A 20,161-nucleotide genomic window follows, 5' to 3' on the forward strand; every position below is an offset into this window, starting at 1 on the left:
CATCCAAGGGCCAGGTGTTGACCACGACAAGAATAGCCTCCCAGATCATGTATTTCCATTTACAGGTATGACTATGAGTGACGTCAGATATATAGAGAATGCTGGTGTGCATTTACATGCGGCCGCTTTGGAGCAGTGAATGAGAGGAAGAAAGGGAGAGAGAGAGCGAGAGAGAGAGAATGAGGGTCAGGTGAAGTTCAGGGCAGATTTTTTGCCAGTAGTCTCACACTGCAGGAAAGCCAAATTGCTTCCGGATCTAGGTATCCACCCCTGCATAGCTCAGTGTTCGTTCCCTTCCCACCTCCTTGTTGTCATCCCTCTTTCCTCCCATTCATTCTTTCATCTGTACTTTGGTTTTATTCTTGCTTCTGATCTTTTCTCATTCTTTGTCTTTATTCTGGCTCTCAGGTGATCGGTCTTGTTGCGTGGCATGGCACAGGGTGACAATGTCTGTAGGGAAGCAGTCTTTGAGTAGGATACCTCTGTCTCTCTGGCAGTCCAGGTCTCCAATAAAGCCATACCAGTAGATCACAAGGCCTGGACCAAACCTGTTCCAGTAGCTCCAGAATTGTTCATTGAGATAGATTTGATGGCTTTGATCATCTCCAAAAGAGGCTTTGCTCTCAATCCAGTGTACAATGTGTCCTTCCACAGCAACTGGAACCTCCAGGATGATATCAGGTGTTTTGTCATAGCCCATAGTTCTCAGATGGTTTTCATCCAGGAAGGAAAGGTTCTTCTCCTTCAGTTTTTCCCGGAGCAGCACTTCATGCTCATGGCCTATGGCGTGTTTGATGCAGTCTACCAGCGGTCCATAACAGCAGTCATTTATTGTGCATTGGTAGACATTACTGGCCAAAATTTGGTCTGGAATTAAAGATGGCTCCTTCAGCATGCTGTTGAGGACTGATTTAGATTGCATTCCACCATCCTGGCCCTGAAGGAACCTGTCCAGGATGATACGAGCCATCAGCGCAGGAGACAGATCCACCTCATTGGCCAATTCAAGCAGGACAGGAGCAGTAGGCTGTGCCTTGGCTTCACTCAGATACCTTTGGTAGTAGCTTTCAATAACATCCGGCACATGGTGTCTTGAGAATGTCCTTTTGATCCATTTCTGGTACTCCAGGGAGAAGATGCTCAGAAGAGTGGACTGTGAGTGACTTGGAAACTTGTCCTTCAGTATCTTCATGCATCGGCGTGTAGGTCTCAGTTTTTCAGTCCATCGCACTATCTCTTTATATTCTGCTCGGGACAGTCTTATCATGAGAAAGGGATCTTTACTCTTAATTCCTGCAGTCCTAGTACCGTCCCCAATAGCCTCCAGTCTTGCTTTTTTTTTTTTCCATGTGGACAGAAAACACTTTATTACAAACAGAAATCATATAAAATACACATCCTCCCATTTAAAAAAAATGGAGCAGCTTGGTGCAAACACAAACAAGATAAAACAGAATAGTCAACACCCCCCTCCCCCAGAGAACTCACACGAGTGGCTTTGAAGCCAGTGAAATGTCAGAATCGGAGAACCGCACTTTAGAAGTAGCAACAACAAATCACTCTTGTTGTGTAGGCAGAGGCAGCCATGCAGGAACGCTCCCAAATCTGAACACAGGGAGGGGAGGGAAGGGGAGGACGGGGAGGACAATGTTTTTTGTGGTTAAACTAAGTTGACAGGCATAAGAGGAGCTACTGCAGCATGAAACATCACCGAGCCAGAGGGTAAACAAAAAGAGATTAGGAGGAAACACAGGCGCAGGCTGTTTGAATACACTTGCATCACCTGTGGGGGCAAATTTACTGCAACTCTGACCCTCAGCTCACGCTGCTTCTCACTTTTTAGCGCCGAACCAACAGGATGTTTTGGGGGACTAAGTGCTGGTGTTTCATGCCATAAATTAAAAACCAATTTATGCAGTAGGGTAAACCTCGATGAGGTGTTTCGTACTGCCGCAGCCAGAGGTTTGTAATCTGGAGCAGCAGCCAACAGGTCGGGGGATGTTCGTGTTTGGCCGAGCAGAAGTTTTGTTTTCTTCCTTGAAATAACTTCAAACTTCCTAAACCTGTTAGTTCTACATCAGCAGCTCGCAGAGGGATCAGAGCATGGATCTTCTCCAGATCAAACTGTTTACGGCGTCATAGCTTAAGCGGGATCACAGGCCAGTACTTGGGCTGCTTCAGGTCACAGTTTCTTTCAAAATTGAGTTGCATCGCTGCCTCCATGGCCATGATCTTGGCCGCATCCCCGCCGTACAGCTTCTTCATCTCGGCCGTGCGTCTTTCGCCGGGTCTCTCCAAGGGAGGGGCGACACTGCTCCGCAACGAGAAGCTGTGTAGGTCCTGATCGGCCGGCATGTAGCTGCCCTGCTGCGCCGCCTCCATCTGCTGCTGCTTCTTGAGCTCCTCCCTGTGTCGCTCAGTCCGGGCGAAGTACTGCCGGGTTGCTCACATCGCACTCAATCTCGCTTTCCGAGCTACTTGCCTCTGCATCGTCCTCGTCTTCCCTGTTGCTCTCTGCAGAGCTCCAGTCAGCATAGCGAGGCCGGTCACAGGGCCCCTCCTCCTGGTAGCAGCAGGGGCCGTAGGCAGCCTCCAAGGCCTTTCTGTAGGCGCGCCTGTGCCTCTGAGGCCACGCCATGGCCTGCCAATAGTGCTGCCAGTATCGGCTGTACACCGGGCGGGAAAACCAGGACATCACAGTGCTTATGTCCTCCATGACTGCAGACAGCTGCAACTTCTGAGATGTTCCTCTTTGTTAATGTTTCGTCATCGGTAAACCTCTGTGGAGCCAGCTAGTTTAGCATCTCATCTTACTTCCTCGGAGAAAATTTCCCAGCAGTCTTGCTTTTTTCTTTTAGTGCTACATGCTTGTGGAAGTTTGCGCCATTGTAGCGATTAAACACAAAATATTACATCAATATTTTATACTTAGAACATGCAAATGCAAAGTACCCATCCTCAATTATCCAAATCTTATTTTTATGATTACACACGAATCTTTGAAACCTTCAGCCTTTCAGTGATTTATTTTAACACGACAAACAGAATCAGAACTTCAGATGAAGACTGTTAAAGTCTAGAGTCTATTTTATTTGGAAAAAAAAAAAAAAAAAAAAAAAAAAAAACACCCCACACAACTCCCCCTCCAACAACAACAACAACAACAACAAAAAAGCAAAGCAAGACAATCTGAAACACTTTATTTAAAACTGCACTATAACAGTGATGACTCTTTAAAGTGATGGCAAATTTAAACACTGCGCTTTAAAAGCACATTAGAAATGACCTCCACAGTGGCTGTGTCTTGCTGGAATGACCTGACCCAGAAACAACCGGTCTTAAGTTGGTTCTTTTGGAGTTGCAAGCTTTAGCAAGATATTTAAAAAAGACAAAAACAAAAAAAAAAAAAACAACGCAACAGAAAATTAATATACTCAACACGGCCCCTCTTGGTGTATTATCATTTTTCCACTGTTTTTCTCCGCTATAATGGCAACTCAGGGTGATGGATGGGAAAATGACAGATTATTTTACATGAAGGCGACTCCAAAAAGATAATGTTGCGTCAAGGTTCTGACAGAAAAATCACAAGTCCAAAAATACAAGTAAGGGTTAGCCAGAACATCCTCTACATCCACAGTGGGTGCATTCAATGATCCTTCCAACTTCCAGCTTGCTCTTGGGGACTCTGCAGATGCAGTTGGTTCCAAAGTTGGTGTCTCGTGTTTGGATGCAACGCAGGCAGCACAGGTTCTCGTAGCCCTGCTTCTTCCACTTGGCAATGAGGTTCTTGTCTGCGTAGCCGTCCTTTATACAGTACTCGTATAGCTCTCTACTGATGGCTTTTCTTTTGTAGAATAGGTCATAGATGTATCGACTCCGCTGATGATGCAGCCTGAAAATGGGCCAGAGGGATTCCACCTTTCGCTTCCCCTCGTGGGGTTCAGTTTCAGCTTCTCTCATTCTCTGATCCAGCTCGTCCAAAGTGGGCTCAATGAGCTCCCAGCCCTCTGGGGAAGGCTTTCGACTCCTCTTTACTTTTGGCATTTTGTCTCTGTTTAGCTAAAAATGCAACAAAACGCTCTAAGTATTTTCCTGTTTGTCTTATGAGCCCCTCTCAGGCGCGTGTCCTCCAGATTTCTTCGTAGTATCGAGACTAAGAGAAAATGTGGCCCGATCAGCTCAAAGCCTCGCTTATATTTCCGCAGAGCGCGGGCGGATTCGTCACGCACCAATCGCAGAGAGGCTTGCGGCAGCGCGCAAATTCAATGCACTTTTCTCCAATGAGCAGCACACACCGAGGCGGGGCGATGCTCCACGTGGAGCCCGTCACCAATCACGAGCCGGAGCGGCACCGCGTCACAGCCAGTCACACACTTTAAGAGCAGCGAGTCTCCTCTGTTCGCTACATTTTCTGCTCTTATCACAGGGAAAGGAACGTGAGAAAGAATAGGCGGTATAGGCCCGGTACCGTGGCTCTGCGCGAGATCCGCCGTTACCAGAAATCCGTTACCAGAAATCCACCGAGCTGCTGATCCGCAAGCTGCCCTTCCAGCGCCTGTTGCGCGAGATCGCTCAAGACCAGGGGCGGAGCGTGGGGGTGGCTTACTGGGCTTAAGCCCGGGTTGTTTTGTCAGAAGCCCGGGGTCTTTTGGAGTGTAATTTTTTCATAGTTAGATGCCTGGCTGACAACTGTATAAAAGAAAAAGTACACACAATATTCGAAGCACATAGTGCACACTGTGGGAATTTACGACTGTGCGTGAATCCCCCTCTGATATTGGTATGATCCGAGCTCAGGCACTAAGCGACTGAGCGAGGGGGCGGGGCAGCTGCTGCCTGTGAGTGCGCTTTTGGAGAAACGGAGCCAGCCATACTAAGGAGAGCTTAAGTTTGACCAGGTACCAAAGCAAATCATTCATACCGTACAAATAATGTAAATATGACGGTGCATCACGAAAGATTGATATCAAACTGATCACTTGACCAATATTACGTTACTTGCTCTTCGAGTGAATCAACAAAAGGCGAAATGAAAAGCCGAACAAATGCTATTTTTTTTAGAGAGTCTTAGCTTACGTGTGTTTATTTCATATTTTCAGTTCTTACCCTCCCCGACTAATTCGGTTTCAGTTATGTACTGAAATATAAGAATGGACATTAGAGGGTTCTTTCAAAGAAAAAACTCAGGTAAATGTTATTTTATATATTATGCTTTGTATGTTGTTCAGTATATTTCTATGCAAAACAAGAGGAATTTCAGTACACAGCAGGATATTCACATTTGTAACCAGATATTTACATACACTTTAGGGAGAAAACATTTTTACTGTACAACATCAATTTAGAGTAAACTTTTGTTTTAAAAAAATATTGAAATATATTTTGAATTAGTTAAATGTCAGAATAAAGAGAGACAGAGCTTCTATTTATTATCACTTTCATTAAATTTAGGAGTACATATACACTAAGTTTATTGTTAATTAATAAGAAACTCCAGACGATTCCATTCTGAGCTGAAGAAGCTTCTGACAGGTTAGTAGAGTCCATGTGAGTAAATTGGTGGCACAGCTGTGGATGCATATAAGGCAAAACACAGAGCCTGTTTCTGTGACATGGGAAAATCAAGAGATGTCAACCAAAACACCAGGAAAAGAACTGTGGAGCTCCATAAGTGTGGCTCAATTTTGAATACAATTTGGTGCCATTTACAATTAAGAAATACAGATAGTTTCTCTCTTTACTCTTAAAGTTAACAAATAAGTTTTTTATATTTATCAATCTAAAAAAATAAACATTTAGTCTGATTTGATGTTACAATTAAAAAAGTGTTTGTGTTTTGATCTGAAGAGTTTGTAAATATCTGGTTTCAACTGTATATTTGATGATTGTCAGCACAAAGAGAGAGAGAGAGAGGAACAGAGAGGGAGATGGAGAATGAGGACAGAACAGAGATGAACAAGAGCAGGTGAGACACACATGTTAGTCAAATGGTTGTTTACCAAAAGTATCACCGTATCATAGGTCCTCATGTATCTCGTACCTAGTGTTTCTTTTTAGGTTTGTTATTTTTCAAATTCTACATTTATTAAGTTTTGCAGGCTTGTTTGCACAACGAGGCTAAATAATTATATAAACCTTTCTCAATCTAAATATTGTACTTTGGTAGAATTAAAAAAATAAGTGTAGTGCAGGTCTATGATGATTTTTAGTGCTACTATCATCTAGTTCTGATTGTGGTTCTGTCTTGGTTAAATCCTAAGTAGTCCTGATTTTGAACTGTTGTAGTCCTGTTTTAATTCCGGATCAGTTCTGGGTCTGGTTGAATTGGGGTTTAGTCCTCGTGTCTTGATACAGCCCCGACTTTGTTCTGCCTTGCTGTTTAATTAAAAAACTAGTTTAAGGTGTCCTGCATATGTGATATATATTTTTCCCTATATGAAGTCATTCTTTTTTGAACAAAGCTCAAGACAGAGCCAATTAATCTTTCAGTCATTTCTACCCCCCCCTCCCAAAAAAAAAAAAAAAATCCCACATGCATACTACCCTTTTGGGCTAAGCCCCGGGTGTCTCAAATGTCTGTTCTCCGCCTCTGCTCAAGACTTCAAGACCGACCTGCGCTTCCAGAGACATCCAGCTGGCTCGCCGCATCCGCGGAGAGAGATCTTAAGCTGCACGCTCTCCTACCAACAACGGCTATTTTCAGCGCCACCTCACTCACACCAAGAGCACCAAGTATTTTCCTGTTTGTCTTACTTTTTTTTTAAAAAAATCTTTATTTAAAGTAAACAAATTTACATATAAAATGTACATACACATACAATTACATATACAAAACCATGAACACATACAAAAAGGGAGAAACAAGGAGGAAAGTTTAGCATCTGAGTCCACACAACGCTCACAAAATTTACAATTTCAATACATTCCGGGGGAAAACTTTCCCAAGTTTCAGGTCCACTGTTCGTCTTCTCCGCAGGTCTGTAATGATATGTTTACTCACCACATCACTACTTATCATCTTTTGTTCAAGTACTCCTTTGGCACGGGTTTTCCAAATATGTGTGTTTATTACACACATTACTAACCAAAAAGAGTCTCCTTTTGTCTTCACACATTTTTTTCTTTAAACAAACCATATTTAACTGCTTTAATATTAACATCCACATCATAGCCAATCTCTGTCATCTTATGCCTGATCTCAGTTGTCCTATAACAATCCAATAGAAGATGTTCTAGGGTCTCATCTTCATCACAGCCTGTCATAGGACATTTCATGGTGGTAACGAAACAACTCCATTGTACCACCGCTCTCACAGGGAGGCGCCCGAGCGAGATGAGCCATACCACGTCTCTCATGCTTTCGGATAATAGTTGGTCTTGTATATTTTTAACTATTAAAGGATTTTCATCTTCATTTGCATACTTATATTGAATTAAACCTTCATTTTTGATTCCATTAATTTTTTTTATAAATATTTTTTGTATTATCTTGGAGAATATTTAAACTATAATGTTCCCATTGACTTAATAAATCACCAAACATAAGTCTGTGGTATGGAACGCCCGCTCTGGCCCTGCCTCTTTTCTTTTGCCACAATTCTTCTTTCCCTCGAACCCACGGGGCACCCCGAGAAATTGCACTTTGAGTAATTTTAATAAAAGGAATTCGCAAGACAATCTCTAAGTCTGGGGCTCCCAAACCCCCGTGTTTCCTACTCTTGTACATAAATTTTCTCTTAGTCACTTCTCGATTGGATCCCCAGATAAATGTAATGCACATCTTACTTATTTTCATTACAGTTGTTCTCGGAGGAGGAAAAATTGCGGCAAGGAACAGGAGTTTTGAAATTATGTGTGTTTTTACAATATTAATACGTGTTTTATAATTTGTATCTTTATTTTCCCATTTCATAATTTCCATTTTTATTTCATTTTCTTTCTTATTCCAATTTAGTAAACTAGAGTCAGTATTATCAATCCATATACACAAAATTTCAATCTCCCTACAAAGAGAGATCATCATGTTAGGTTGTCTGGTCTGATGCCCAAGCCACACCCCTTCAGTTTTGTCTTGGTTCAGCTTGGCACCTAATGCCTGTTCGTAGTGGTGTAATATCTCCATAACTGAAGACAGCTCGTTTTGGTTTCTGATTATCACCGTCATGTCATCTGCATACGCCAAAGCTGCGATTTTATGGGATTTGTCAAGGACGTATCCCTTGATTCGTTTATCATCATTTATCCTTTTCAATAAGGGATTAATTGCAAGGACATATAACGCAGCACTCAAAGGACATCCTTGTTTAACCCCACACTCAGCACTAAAAGGGGATGAGAGCTTTCCATTTACCTTAACTCGCACTAGGGACTTTTTATAACTCAATTGAATAATGGAAATAAATTGGTCCGGGAAATTATAAGCTTTCATTACTTTCCATAAATAGGAGTGGGAAACAGAATCAAAAGCTCTCCTTTGATCTAATCCTAAAATGCAGAGTTCTGAATCCTTTCCATTATAAATAATTTCTCTTAACATACTTAAGTTATCCCACATCAATCGTCCCTTAATTGCGCATGTTTGTTCCTTTTCAATGATAATATCTAATACACCCTCTAGTCTGGACATAATTATTTTAGCAAAAATCTTATAATCTACATTCATTATTGTCAGTTGCCTATAATTGTTAATGTCTTCTCTATCACCTTTCTTATATAATAAACACATAACTCCCTCATAAAACGATTTACCCATTGTTTCTCTTTCTATTCCTTCATTGAAATACTGAGTTAATAATTCAGACAGTTCTTTACCCATAAGTTTGTAAAATTCAGAGGGGAGTCCATCCAGACCAGGTGTTTTATCGGTACTAAGTTGGTTAATTACTGACTCCACTTCCTCTCTTTTAATTTTTCCAATCAAAGTTTCATAAATGACAGAATCTAATGGTTCAACCTCACTCAAAAAATTGTTAATAGCGTCGCTGTTTGTAACTATGGATGAAAACATCTCCGAACAATAGTCTCTAATTACTTGTCTTTTTCCCTCTTCTTTAAAAAACTGACTTTCCATGTTTATCCTTAATTGAGACAATAAAATCATTTCGACTTTTCTTTTGATTATTAAGAATCATATAATCGCTGTTCCCGTGAAAGTCAGTACGTCGCAACATATTAAATAAAACTTCTCTATTGACTCGATCAATGTCCTCTTTAAGAGACATCATTTGATTTTCCTCCTCCTCTTCCTTCTCCTTCTTATTTCTTAAATATATATATCTACTCACATCTTCATTATATTTTACATTCTTTGCATGGTTTAATTCTCTCGCTTTAAATTTAAAAAATTGACACATACGTCGTTTAAGAAGCTCCCAAAGTTCCGAGAAAGAGGTAGTAAAAATCTTAAGATGTAATATTTTCCTAATTTCAGATTTAACTTCGGACACAAGCAACTCGTCTGCTAACAAGGATGTATTCAATTTCCAATAGTTCAAAAATTCACGGGGGCAACACGAAACTGTTGCCATAACCACCATCAGAAAAGTCTGTTAAAAGAGTGTCATATTTCAGACCTTGAACATTATGTGATATGTAGAATCTATCAATCCTTGTTTTAGTTAAATGACATTGTAATAGGAGCGATAATAAATGCTGTTACTGTAACCTGTATGCTTGTATTTATTTCCATGACATAGGATAGAACACAGCAATTTAGTAATATAGTATATAAAGAATATAAAAAATATTACTACAGAGAAATAAAAATGAAATATTATTACGCACAAGTGTGTTATTATTAAACTAAGTTAAATATTGTTACACATTTAAATATTTTTACACATTTCGTTGTTAATTTTGACACCAAATTGAGAGGAATTAACACTAAAAAGTTAACACTAGCCATAGAGTAAATTTTACTCTAATTTTGAGTGGGAACAAATGTTATCTGAAACAGAAATAAAATCAAGTCTTTTTTTTTTTTTTTTTTTTTTTTACTGTGTACGGTCACTTGACCACATCATCATAGCCCCTCTAGGAGTTCAGAGTTAAGAGGTCAAGAGTTAATGTTTCCATTTTAACACCTCCAGATTTGACAGAGAAACACTCATTTTTAACACTCGATTTTAACTACTATCATTTTACGCCTCAGAGTTACATTAAAAGAATGTGACTCTGCTTAGAGTAAAATTAACTCTACTTTTGCAAGGAGACTATTAACACCAAAAAATTTAACACTTTTGAATTTGCTGTGTATTAATGTAGGGTTTTTATCTTACAATAGCACCTTGAGACAACTGTTGTAATTTGGAGCAATATAAATAAAATTGATTTGAAATTTGCATTTCTAATTTGTTTAATTACAAACAGAGGAAATCATGCCTTTACTCTGACAGCTAACACATTTTCTGTAGGTAGATTACAGATGATTCTGCATAGGTATGACATGTATTCTTGCAACTGTAAATTTTATTGTTAATAAAGCACCTGAAAAATACCATCACACATAATATTGCCACAATGGAAATATAATGTCTGTGTGGTTTTTAGTTCGGCCCAGTGTGAGAATTAAGTCCAAGACTCCGCTTTCTGGTCAACATCCTGCTATGTTGGTCTGCAGCGTCTACAACTTCTTTCCCAGGAAGATCAAAGTAAGCTGGCTCAGAGATGGACAAAAGGTCACCTCTGATGTCACTTCCACTCAAGAGATGCCAAATGGCGATTGGTACTACCAGACCCATTCCCAACTGGAGTACACACCCAGGTGAGTCCACATCGGAACCAGATTCAGATCCAGGTCCACTTCTGTGAGTGGTCTGTGAGTTAGTAATGTTTGTGTTGAAAGGTCTGGAGAGAACATCTCCTGTGTGGTGGAGCATGCCAGCCTGAAGGAACCTCTGATCACTGACTGGGGTAAATACCTGTCTGTCTGTCTGTCTGTCTGTCTGTCTGTCTGTCTGTAAACAGAAATATGCAACTGACTGCTCACCTGTCTGTTGTCCTGTTACCCTCTGTCTGTTCACCCCCTCAGATAAATCAACACCTGACTCAAGCATGCTGATTGCTATTGGAGCCTCTATACTGACCCTGGGTCTGATCTTACTTCTGGCTGGATTTTTTCTCTACTGGTGGAAGGCCCGAGGTTAGACTAGGACTCACATTCACAGACCAGTTGACATTACTTTATATCAGCCTTTTTATTTGACTATTTGTGTTCTATATTCACTTTCAGCTAGTGAATTTAGTTTCTCAGAAGTTCAGACATTTTAAGTCCATGTTCAGACCAGAGTCTAATTTCACTGCTGCAGTCAGATGTGATAGATCCCAGCTATCCCTGTATAAGAGGTCAGGATTGGCTCTCCATCTAAAGGGCCTGAGTCTGAGCTTTAATTACATTTGTTAATTCTAATATTGCATTTGAAGCTAATTACGATTACCACAATCACATGTGTATTTTTCTGAACTCTATACTTTATCTGCTGTCCTCTTTTTTTTTTTTTTTTTTTTTTTTTCTAAATGATATCAGAAACAGCAGTATGCGACATTACGTGATGGCAGAGCTTCAGTTCATCCTTTGTCATTTTTTTTTTTTTTTTTTTTTTTTAATAAATAGGACAGGGGGAATGAATGAGAGAGAGAGGGGGAGAGAAAGAAAGAAAACCAAAGGGGAGAAGAGACGGTGAGAAGGGGGGGAAGAGAGACAAAAAAAAACAAAAAACTCCTGGGTCACCTGTATGGAGAAAAAAAAAACAAACAAACAAACAAACAAACAAAAACAAACAGAGGAGACAGCAAACAACAAAGAGCAACATAATAATAGAGAAAACAAAGCACCATCACAATAAACTAGCTAGTCATAGATATCAGTATTTACTAAGTAATAAACGATATTGTGCAGCACGCAAGATAGACAGCGCACAGTGTGCTTTGAGGCAGCAGCCAAGAAAGCTTTAGTCCGCGTCTGTGAATACCCATGTGTGCATACCTGTGTGGATCAGCATGCTTGCATTCCAAAGGTTTCTCCATGTAATGATCTGCTAGGGAGTGTGGGGGGGCCACAGCCCCGTCCTCCAGGGTGTGAAGCGGGTATGGAGGAGATCAAAACTCCAGACATCCAGAGGCCCCCAGAACACAAGAGACCATGGAAGACCAACAGAGGGGCAGCCGCGCCACTGTCCCAGTAAGAGCTGAGGAGAGTCCCAGATGAGGGCTCGCCCAGCAGCCGCGGAGCAGAAGTCAGGGGGAGTTGCAGTGACACGCCCGTGAGCTCCGCCGGCCCCCAGCTGCGCCTGAGTGACCGAGCCCTAGGCCGAGAGGCCGGGGGCACCCCACCTCCAAAGGGGCCCGAGCGAGCCCCAGGCCCCGACAAGCGGCCGCCAAGGAGTGAGCCGGTGTGTACCCGGACGCCCACCCCCAGACACAAAGAACCACCAACACACCGACACCTGAGGGAGTCCGCCACCGGCAGGGGAAGTGGTGGTGGGTGGAGATAGGCCTCCAAACCTTGGAGGGCCTGAGGTGTCCCCAGAGAGGTGGCGTCTGATACCCAACCTGACATATAGACACAGACATACAGGCACACACAGACACAAACATCCATTCCCACCCTCATGCTCTCATATGCACTCACTCCACACTCAACCAACGTGGAGACAGACATAAAGAGACGCTGTACACACAATCACACTCCCCAAGCGTACTCTACAAACCGGGTCTAGGTACCCTTGCCCCTGGAGGGGGGAATTGCACCCAGACCCAGGTGGTGTTACCCTTTTCCCTGCGGTGGGGAGAGGCAGACCACCCCGACTCCGCAGCAGCAGGGAGGCCCCACACCCCAGACCGCAGTCGGACGGCCAACTCCTCCTCCTAGTCCTAGCCCCCCTGCTCCAGCAGGCCGCAGAGAATGGGGGTGGGAGAAGACTCCAAACCTCCCTCCACCCGCTCATTGTAGTGTTGATGCATATGTGTTCTAAGGTGCAATTAAAACCCAGGAGGGCATGGAGCTACCTGCCAAGGAGCAGCAGGTAAGTGCATAGTCCCTCCTGCTAACCCTCAATGACTAAGTGTATTTAAAATTGAGAGGTGGGCAACGACGTCAGGGGTGAGGTATACACCCTGATGGTGATTTGGACTCCGTGATTGTGCCCACCCCCAAGATCCTATATGTATGTGTAATGAGAGTGTGAATAATGTGAATGTCTAAGTTGTGGGATAAAATTGAGGCAGAGGCAGCCAGAAGGGGACAGGGGGGGGGGGGGGGGGGGGTAGCCTCCTCTGCACCCTGGTGACATACCCCCACTCCAAGGCCCTGCATGTGTGGGTGGTTGTGGAGGAGCGGGAAGAGGGAGGCAGCTGGAGATGGGGAGGGAAGGAAGGGAGGGGCAGGTAACCCCTCCCTGGGGCCAGCTCCCCCGCTGACCCCAGTAGGCACTCCCACCCTCCGCGACCCGCCAGGGAAGGGGGGCCCAGGCCCATCAGACCGGAGCCCAGTGCAGTAGCGCCCCCCGGCTCCACAGAGCCCTGGACAGTCCACCCAACCCCACCACAGAGAAAACTGCACCCACCCCACCAACCACACATCTTCCAGACTACATAAGACGGTAAACGCCCAGGCTGAGATCTTCCTCCACCTCTCCTGTATCTCCCCCTCCTGCAGAGAGTTCCTGAGAGAAGAAAGCTCCTGCAAGATGTGACCATCCCCCCCACCAGTTGAAGAGCCCCCCAGGCGGCTCGATGCACCGGCGGCACCCTGCTCCAGGGCCGGGCCCCCATGCACCCACCCGCCCACAACCCCGGCAACACACCAACCAGGACCCGAGCCCCCGAGGCCCGGCCCGGGCCCCAGCCCAGAGACGGAGCGCCCCCAGAACCTCACGCCCATCCCGGACCCACCCAGGGGCAGCCAGGTTGCCAGGTCAGTAACCCGCGTCCGTCAGCACAGACCCTCCCCTAGCCCCGCTGCACGCAGCCGCGAGGAAACAGTCACCTGAGAGCCAACAGAGCCCTCAACCGGACGTGACCGCTACCCCGGGTTGAGCCCCCCAAGGAAGATGCCTCCGGGGAACCCCCCGACGCCCTAAGCCTGTCCCTACCCCCTCACCAATCACAACAGTGAAGGCGGGACCAAACTATGACCCCCCACCCCCACTAGGTGATGGAGCTGATAAAAGGGGCCCAGAGCAATTGATCTAATGTGGTGGCAGAGGCTGTGTCAAGACTAATGTAATCTAATAGATAATTTCTATATTGGTTAGAATTAAGATTATTTTTATTTTTCCAGTTCATGAGGACTGTTTTCTTGGCTATGCATAGGGCAGTGAAGATCATATGGGCTATATTCTTTTCTGAAGTGACATTATCTAAGCTGCCCAACAAACACACTAAGGGGGAGGTTGGAATGTTACATTTCAGACATTTTGATAAGTCTTCACATATCTCGCGCCAAAACTTTTGCACTGGTGGACAGAACCAAAGAGCGTGGATGTAATTGTCTGGTGTATTGCCTTGACAGTGTGAGCAGTTGTTGGAAGATGTAAAGCCCATCTTGAACATCCGATGACCTGTATAGTGCACTCTATGAAGTATTTTGTATTGTATTAATTGCAGACTGGGATTTTTAATTAATTTAAAAGTTTTTAAGCAAATCTGAGACCAGAAGTTTTGGTCTAGGTTGACTGATAAATCTGCTTCCCACTTTGCAGTAGGAAGGGATATTGATTCATCTAATTTAGAAAGTGTTCTGTATATTTTAGATAATAATTTGGGGGATTTAAGAGTAAGAAAATGTGCCGCACTTAGTGGTGTTTGTAATTCAACTTGACTGAGGTTAAATTTCTTTTTTACTATGGATTTAATTTGTTGATATTCTAAAAACCTTGTCTTGTTGATCCCATATTGTTCAACTAGTCTGTCAAATGGAATAAATTCTGTTCCCTCTAATATATGTTCTAAGTATTTAATTCCTTTACAACTCCATTCTGGGAAATTAATCATATTATTGTTTTGTAATATGTCAGGGTTATTCCAGATAGGTGTACGTTTGCATGGGATTAATGAAGACTCCGTTATTTTTAGAAACTCCCACCATGCTGTTAGAGAAAAGCTGATGTTGATACTTTTAAAGCATTCATGTCTTTTGATGTTTGAGCTAATAAATGGTAGGTCTGAAATCTCTAGATCATTGCATAGTGCCTGTTCAACATCTAGCCAGGGCTCAACTAAGAAGGTATGTTTTAACCATTCTGAGATGAACTGAAGCCTGTTGGCTAAGAAGTATTGGTGAAAATTAGGCAGATCTAATCCTCCTCTATCCTTGGTTCTTTGTAGCGTTTTTAAGCTAATACGCGGGGGTTTATCTTTCCAAAGGAATTTGGAAATATATGAATCCAGAGATCTGAACCAATCTTGTGATGGTTTGTTAGGGATCATCAAAAATAAGTAATTTATTTTTGGCAAGATCATCATTTTTATAGTGGCGACCCTTCCCATGAGTGATATGGGTAAAGATTTCCATCTAGTCAGATCGCCTTCTACTTTCTTTAGAAGTGGGATGTGGTTTAGTTTAGTTAAGTCTGAAAGCTTAGGAGAGATATTAATACCTAAATATTTAATATTTCCGGATTGCAGTGGGGCAGAGGAAGAATTATGGAAGGAGCAGTTAATGGGGAGAACTGTAGATTTTGGCCAGTTAATTGAATAATCTGAAACTCTTGAAAACCAGTTTATTAAAGTAATTACCTCAGAGAGGTTGGTTTGTGTGTTTTGCAGAAAAAGCAACACATCATCCGCATAGAGACTGATTTTATGTTCTATGTTCTTACATTTTATGCCCTTAATTGTTGTAGCCTGTCTAAATGCTGCTGCTAGAGGTTCGATAAAAATTGCAAAAAGTGAGGGGGAGAGTGGGCATCCCTGTCTGGTGCCCCTCAGGAGACAGAAGCTGGAGGATGTCTGGTCATTTGTTCTGATACGAGCCGTTGGGGAATTGTATAATATTCTTATCCAGTTTATGAAAGAGTTTCCAAAACCAAATTTGTGTAAAGTTGCGAATAAAAATTTCCAATTAACTCTCTCAAATGCTTTTTCTGCATCTAGAGATAATATTATGGCTTCGATGTTTTTATCGTATGAGTAGTCTATTAAATTAAGTAATCTACGAGTGTTTGTTGAGGAGTGCCGACCTTTTATGAAACCAGTTTGGTCAGGATGAATTAAGAGGGGGGTCATTTTCTCTAATCTCTTTGAGAGAGCTTTGCAGATTATTTTAAGGTCTACATTTAAAAGAGAAATTGGACGATAGCTTGAGGGAAATAAAGGGTCTTTGCCTGGTTTTAGCAGGAGACTAATGTTGGCAGAATTCATATTTGGTGGTAGTCTGCCCTTTTCCTCGATTTCCTGCAACATGCTGTGGAATACTGGTGCCAAAATTGTCCAGAATTCTTTGTAGAATTCTGCAGGGAAGCCGTCTGGACCTGGAGCCTTATTATTGGGCATACTTATCAGGGCTTCCTGGAATTTACTTGGCGTCAGTGGCGAATCCAATTCCATTGCTTGACTGTCTAGTAATTTTGGAAGAGTTACGTTGTCAAGAAACAGATCAATTTCATTTTTAGATGGGTTTATTTGTGGTGAGTATAAAGTTTCATAGAAATCCCTAAAAATGTTGTTTATTCTTCCAGGATCATATATTGTGTTCCCCGATAAATCTTTAGCAGCACATATAGTTGTTTTTTCTTTATTTATTTTTAGCTGGTTAGCTAGAAATCGACCTGATTTGTTACTGTGTTCAAAATTCTGCAAGCGAAGTCTTTGTATAAGGAATTGTGTTTTTTTATTAATAGTTTCATTTAATTCTAGTTTTGTTTTGCATATTTTGTTCAATGTTTCCTGATCTTGGTGGGACGCGTAGGCTTCTTCTAGTGATTTGATGTTCTTTTCTAATTCCTGAATATTTTTGTTTTCTTCTTTCTTTTTGTGTGATGAGAAAGAAATTATTTTACCTCTCATCACAGCTTTCCCTGCTTCCCATAGAACAGAAGCAGATATTCCGGGAGTGTCATTAAAGTCTAAATATGAAGTCCATTCCTTTTTAAAGTATTTAATAAAGTCTTCATCTTTAAGTAGTGATATATTAAATCTCCAGTTTTTACTTGGCGTAGTATTATTCTTGTGCATTAGTGTTAAAGATACAGGAGCATGATCGCTGACAGCTATAGGATGAATCTCAGTGTCTGAAATGTCACACAGCAGTGAGCTGCTGACCAAAAAATAATCCAGACGAGAGTAAGAGTGATGAACATGCGAGAAAAAAGTATATTCCTTACTGGTGGGGTGAAGAGAGCGCCATGCATCGCAAAGACCAAAGTCGTTCATATACTGTTTGATTATATTTGTGGACTGCCAATTACGCATTTCTAATTTGTTTAATTACAAACAGAGGAAATCATGCCTTTACTCTGACAGCTAACACATTTTCTGTAGGTAGATTACAGATGATTCTGCATAGGTATGACATGTATTCTTGCAACTGTAAATTTTATTGTTAATAAAGCACCTGAAAAATACCATCACACATAATATTGCCACAATGGAAATATAATGTCTGTGTGGTTTTTAGTTCGGCCCAGTGTGAGAATTAAGTCCAAGACTCCGCTTTCTGGTCAACATCCTGCTATGTTGGTCTGCAGCGTCTACAACTTCTTTCCCAGGAAGATCAAAGTAAGCTGGCTCAGAGATGGACAAAAGGTCACCTCTGATGTCACTTCCACTCAAGAGATGCCAAATGGCGATTGGTACTACCAGACCCATTCCCAACTGGAGTACACACCCAGGTGAGTCCACATCGGAACCAGATTCAGATCCAGGTCCACTTCTGTGAGTGGTCTGTGAGTTAGTAATGTTTGTGTTGAAAGGTCTGGAGAGAACATCTCCTGTGTGGTGGAGCATGCCAGCCTGAAGGAACCTCTGATCACTGACTGGGGTAAATACCTGTCTGTCTGTCTGTCTGTCTGTCTGTCTGTCTGTCTGTAAACAGAAATATGCAACTGACTGCTCACCTGTCTGTTGTCCTGTTACCCTCTGTCTGTTCACCCCCTCAGATAAATCAACACCTGACTCAAGCATGCTGATTGCTATTGGAGCCTCTATACTGACCCTGGGTCTGATCTTACTTCTGGCTGGATTTTTTCTCTACTGGTGGAAGGCCCGAGGTTAGACTAGGACTCACATTCACAGACCAGTTGACATTACTTTATATCAGCCTTTTTATTTGACTATTTGTGTTCTATATTCACTTTCAGCTAGTGAATTTAGTTTCTCAGAAGTTCAGACATTTTAAGTCCATGTTCAGACCAGAGTCTAATTTCACTGCTGCAGTCAGATGTGATAGATCCCAGCTATCCCTGTATAAGAGGTCAGGATTGGCTCTCCATCTAAAGGGCCTGAGTCTGAGCTTTAATTACATTTGTTAATTCTAATATTGCATTTGAAGCTAATTACGATTACCACAATCACATGTGTATTTTTCTGAACTCTATACTTTATCTGCTGTCCTCTGATTAGATATTAGTCTCTTATTTAGACAGCCTCAGATGCTTCAGGCCTCAGGCATCTCCTTCTCAGAGTTGAGGGATTTCACACCAGTTCAGACCAGTTTTTCAGAGCAGACATTGTCCATGCTTTTACACTGGGGACTTCACTGAAATCATTCTTGTTGATGTTTGATCGAGACCAGTTGTCCTGATGTGGATAATGAGTTTCTTATTGGCTCTGTGTGTCTTTATCCAGATCATACTCTGTTTTCCAATGAATAAGGCAGGATCCTGATCCTAATCCTGGTTCTTTCTCATTGAATAAGAATCCGCTGCTTCATGTGCTTTTCAGCAGACTCGTGATCTCTGGAATGGGCGACTCTAAACATGATCCATGACTAAACACATGTATAGATTTTTAATGGATGCCTTCAAACCACAATAAACATAAAATTTCACCTGTGTGTTTATTTACATGCATCAACACGTCGATGTCACGTTACACCAGTTTAAATACTGACCATGAAACCACTGTCCTGCAGCACGAAAAGGTGTTTCTCTAGATCACTTTTTTGTTAATTTCTTGATGAACAAGTAACTGTGTCAGAAATATTTTTTTCTTTTGTTTGTTTGTTTTTGTTTTACTGAGAAATTAAAGTGTTTGAGTAAGGTAAACCAGCCCAGGTTAGAAGTCTTGTTATTCTGTTATTTAAAAAAATTATCTATATTTTTAATATTCATGATTCTTGTTTATTTTGGTTATTTACATCACTGCTGATCCTCAAATCTAACATGAAAGAGCTGACCTAATGGTAGACCACCGCTGATAAATAAACCAGCCATTTGAACTTATACTCCCACCCAACAATATTACCTTTAACTGCAGTTCCCAGTCAAAATTGTAATTTATATCTTTTCTCATTCTGTTTGTGTAAACAAAAACAAAATTCAATGATTTGTATTCAGGCAGCAAAAGGCTAGAAAAGTCAGTGGTACTAAAGCAAATCAGCTGGAGGAACATTTAGAGGTTAATTGGCAGTAAGTCAGTAACATGACTGACCTACTGAGTATAAACTGTGTATAAAAAGAGGACTTTGGAGAGAGTTTCTCAGAATTAAAGACTTTAAAGAATTTTATGGAATGCCAGGACTGACATAATGAATTAATTAAATGCACCATTAAATAAACAATTTAAATGTATAATTAATTAATGAAATGAATATTTATGACACATTTAATTAATTGATTATTGACACATTTAATTAATGATTTAATTACTTAATTATTTAATTCAAAGACCGCTAAGAACAGAAGCTTGTGAAATGGGACGGTCTAGCCTCCGTCGCGCTGCTCAGGTTGCCTAGCAACCATGATACTAACAGCTGGAAACGTGTCATACAGCTTTGTTTGACAGAAATGAAGGAGAACATCTTTTGTTCATTTGTTTGTTTGTTTCTACATGAGCTTTGATCATTCTCTGTAAGATTAAGGTCAGCTATTGAATATTTTAAAGTAAAGGCTTTAAAACCAAGTTAGTACAAACATCACTAATGTCACATAACTTTGCCGACATGTGACCAACAGTAATGTTTTAATGTTCTTCGTTATTAAACATTTGCACATAAATAAGT

At 41.7% G+C, this 20,161-nt stretch overlaps 3 protein-coding genes, 1 long non-coding RNA gene and 1 pseudogene across 5 annotated transcripts; 2 read left to right on the forward strand and 3 right to left on the reverse strand.

Annotated features, from left to right (window-relative positions):
• Positions 1–35: 35 nt before the first annotated feature.
• Positions 36–1,309, reverse strand: LOC309702712 (CDAN1-interacting nuclease 1-like). The gene has a single exon (XM_082527331.1). It carries the CDS (start codon positions 1,265–1,267, stop codon positions 380–382), a length of 888 nt encoding a protein of 295 aa, XP_082383457.1. The 5' UTR covers positions 1,268–1,309; the 3' UTR covers positions 36–379.
• Positions 1,310–2,001: 692 nt separating this feature from the next.
• LOC309702731 (gem-associated protein 8-like) lies at positions 2,002–2,837 on the reverse strand (annotated as a pseudogene). The gene has a single exon. The product of its transcript is annotated as a gem-associated protein 8-like (transcript).
• Positions 2,838–3,211: 374 nt separating this feature from the next.
• Positions 3,212–4,134, reverse strand: LOC309702745 (protein BUD31 homolog). Its single transcript, XM_082527381.1, has one exon. It carries the CDS (start codon positions 4,045–4,047, stop codon positions 3,613–3,615), a length of 435 nt encoding a protein of 144 aa, XP_082383507.1. The 5' UTR covers positions 4,048–4,134; the 3' UTR covers positions 3,212–3,612.
• A 691-nt stretch (positions 4,135–4,825) lies between these two features.
• Positions 4,826–6,083, forward strand: LOC309702774. Its single transcript, XR_014275726.1, has 3 exons — positions 4,826–4,901; positions 5,103–5,190; positions 5,896–6,083. It is a non-coding gene; the product is annotated as an uncharacterized lncRNA (long non-coding RNA).
• A 4,524-nt stretch (positions 6,084–10,607) lies between these two features.
• On the forward strand, positions 10,608–18,812 carry LOC309703116 (H-2 class II histocompatibility antigen, E-S beta chain-like; the record flags this gene model as incomplete). Its single annotated transcript, XM_082527827.1, has 7 exons — positions 10,608–10,765; positions 10,847–10,914; positions 11,033–11,143; positions 17,618–17,831; positions 17,913–17,980; positions 18,087–18,209; positions 18,787–18,812. The coding sequence occupies 7 exons, from the start codon at positions 10,608–10,610 to the stop codon at positions 18,810–18,812; spliced, it is 768 nt and encodes a 255-aa protein (XP_082383953.1).
• Between the last annotated feature and the right edge of the window lie 1,349 nt (positions 18,813–20,161).

The sequence above is a fragment of the Aulonocara stuartgranti genome (genome assembly GCF_965226115.1).
Source record: "Aulonocara stuartgranti genome assembly, chromosome: 3".
In the NCBI taxonomy this organism is placed as follows: domain Eukaryota; kingdom Metazoa; phylum Chordata; class Actinopteri; order Cichliformes; family Cichlidae; genus Aulonocara; species Aulonocara stuartgranti.